The sequence below is a fragment of the Aureococcus anophagefferens genome, assembly GCF_000186865.1.
Source record: "Aureococcus anophagefferens unplaced genomic scaffold AURANscaffold_1778, whole genome shotgun sequence".
NCBI lineage: Eukaryota > Pelagophyceae > Pelagomonadales > Pelagomonadaceae > Aureococcus > Aureococcus anophagefferens.
This window is the reverse complement of record NW_008706538.1, coordinates 1-1,205: the sequence shown is the minus strand read 5'-3', so window position 1 is coordinate 1,205 and position 1,205 is coordinate 1. Positions and strand designations below refer to the sequence as shown.

General features: G+C 80.7%; 1 protein-coding gene across 1 annotated transcript; it reads left to right on the top strand.

Annotated features, from left to right (window-relative positions):
- Nucleotides 1–1,196, top strand: AURANDRAFT_69434 (hypothetical protein; the record flags this gene model as incomplete). Its single annotated transcript, XM_009045203.1, has 1 exon — nucleotides 1–1,196. A coding segment is annotated over one exon (1,196 nt), but the record flags the coding sequence as incomplete, so codon positions are not given.
- Nucleotides 1,197–1,205: the final 9 nt, after the last annotated feature.

Here is a 1,205-nt window from a genome sequence, read left to right as displayed (position 1 = left end):
GCGCCTTCGTCGGCCGGCCGCGGCCGGCCGACGTCGACGGCGACGCCGCGGCCGGCCCGCGGACCGTCGCGGCCGCCTTCGCCCGGGACCGCCACTGGGCCGCCGGCGACGACGACGCGGAGGCCCGGCCGCCGCGGACCGACGCGGAGGACGCGGCGCTGGAGGCGTGTCTGCTCTACGAGCTCGGCTGGGAGGCGGCCGCGCCCGTCGCGGCGGAGCTGCCCCCGTCGCGCTACGTCGTGTTTCCGGACGCGCGGGGCGTCGCGGCGTCGTTCGTTCCGCCGGACGTCGAGGCGCTCGTCGGCGACGCCGTCGCGGACGCGCCGACCTGCGCCGCGGCGCGCGGCGCCGTCGACCGCCTCCTGGACGCGGCGGACGCGCTGCCCGCGACGGCGCACGCGCGCTACGTCGTCGGCTTCGGGCTCGACGGCCCCCGGGGGGCACTGAGAGACGTCGCGGACGTCGCGGAGGCGCGCGCGGCGGCGCTGCTGCGCCTCTTCGGGCGCCTGGCGACGTCCACGGAACGGTCGAGCGTCGTCGTGCTCACGCGGGGCGTGCACCCGGACGCGTGGGGCGCGCCGGACGGCGCGGGCGTCTGGGGCGGCGCGCTCTGGGGCGCGGCGACGTCCGCGCGCGTCGAGCTCGCGGCGCTCCGCGCGGACCCGCCGGCCATCGCCTGCGTCGACAGCGGGCGCCGCGCGTCGTCGAAGGCGCTGCGGAGGGAGGTGCAGGGCGCGCTGTCGGACGACGTGAGACTCGCCGACGGGTCGCGCGCGGTCGCGCGGCTCCGGCCGGGCCGGCGGCACCACGCGGCGTCGGCCTTGGACGTTTCGCCGCCGGCGGGCGTGCTGGTCATCACGGGCGGCACGGGCGCGCTCGGCTTAGCTGTTACTCGGTGGCTCCTGGAGCTGCGCGCGCGCGACGTCGACGCCGGCGCGGCGGCGGCGGCGACGCGGATCTGCCTGCTGTCGAGGAGCGGCGGCGCGAGTCCCGCCTACGTCGCCGGCCGCGGCGACCTGGACGCCGCGGCGCGGCGCGCCGGGGCCTCCGTCGAGGCGCTCGCGGTCGACGTCGGCGACGACGCGGCGCTCGAGCGCGCCTTGTCCGACCTCGGCCCCGTCGCGGGCGTCGTCCACGCCGCGGGGCTCCTCGCGGACGCGGCGCTGGCCCAGGAGGAGCTGGCGAAGCTCCGGGCCGTCATGCGG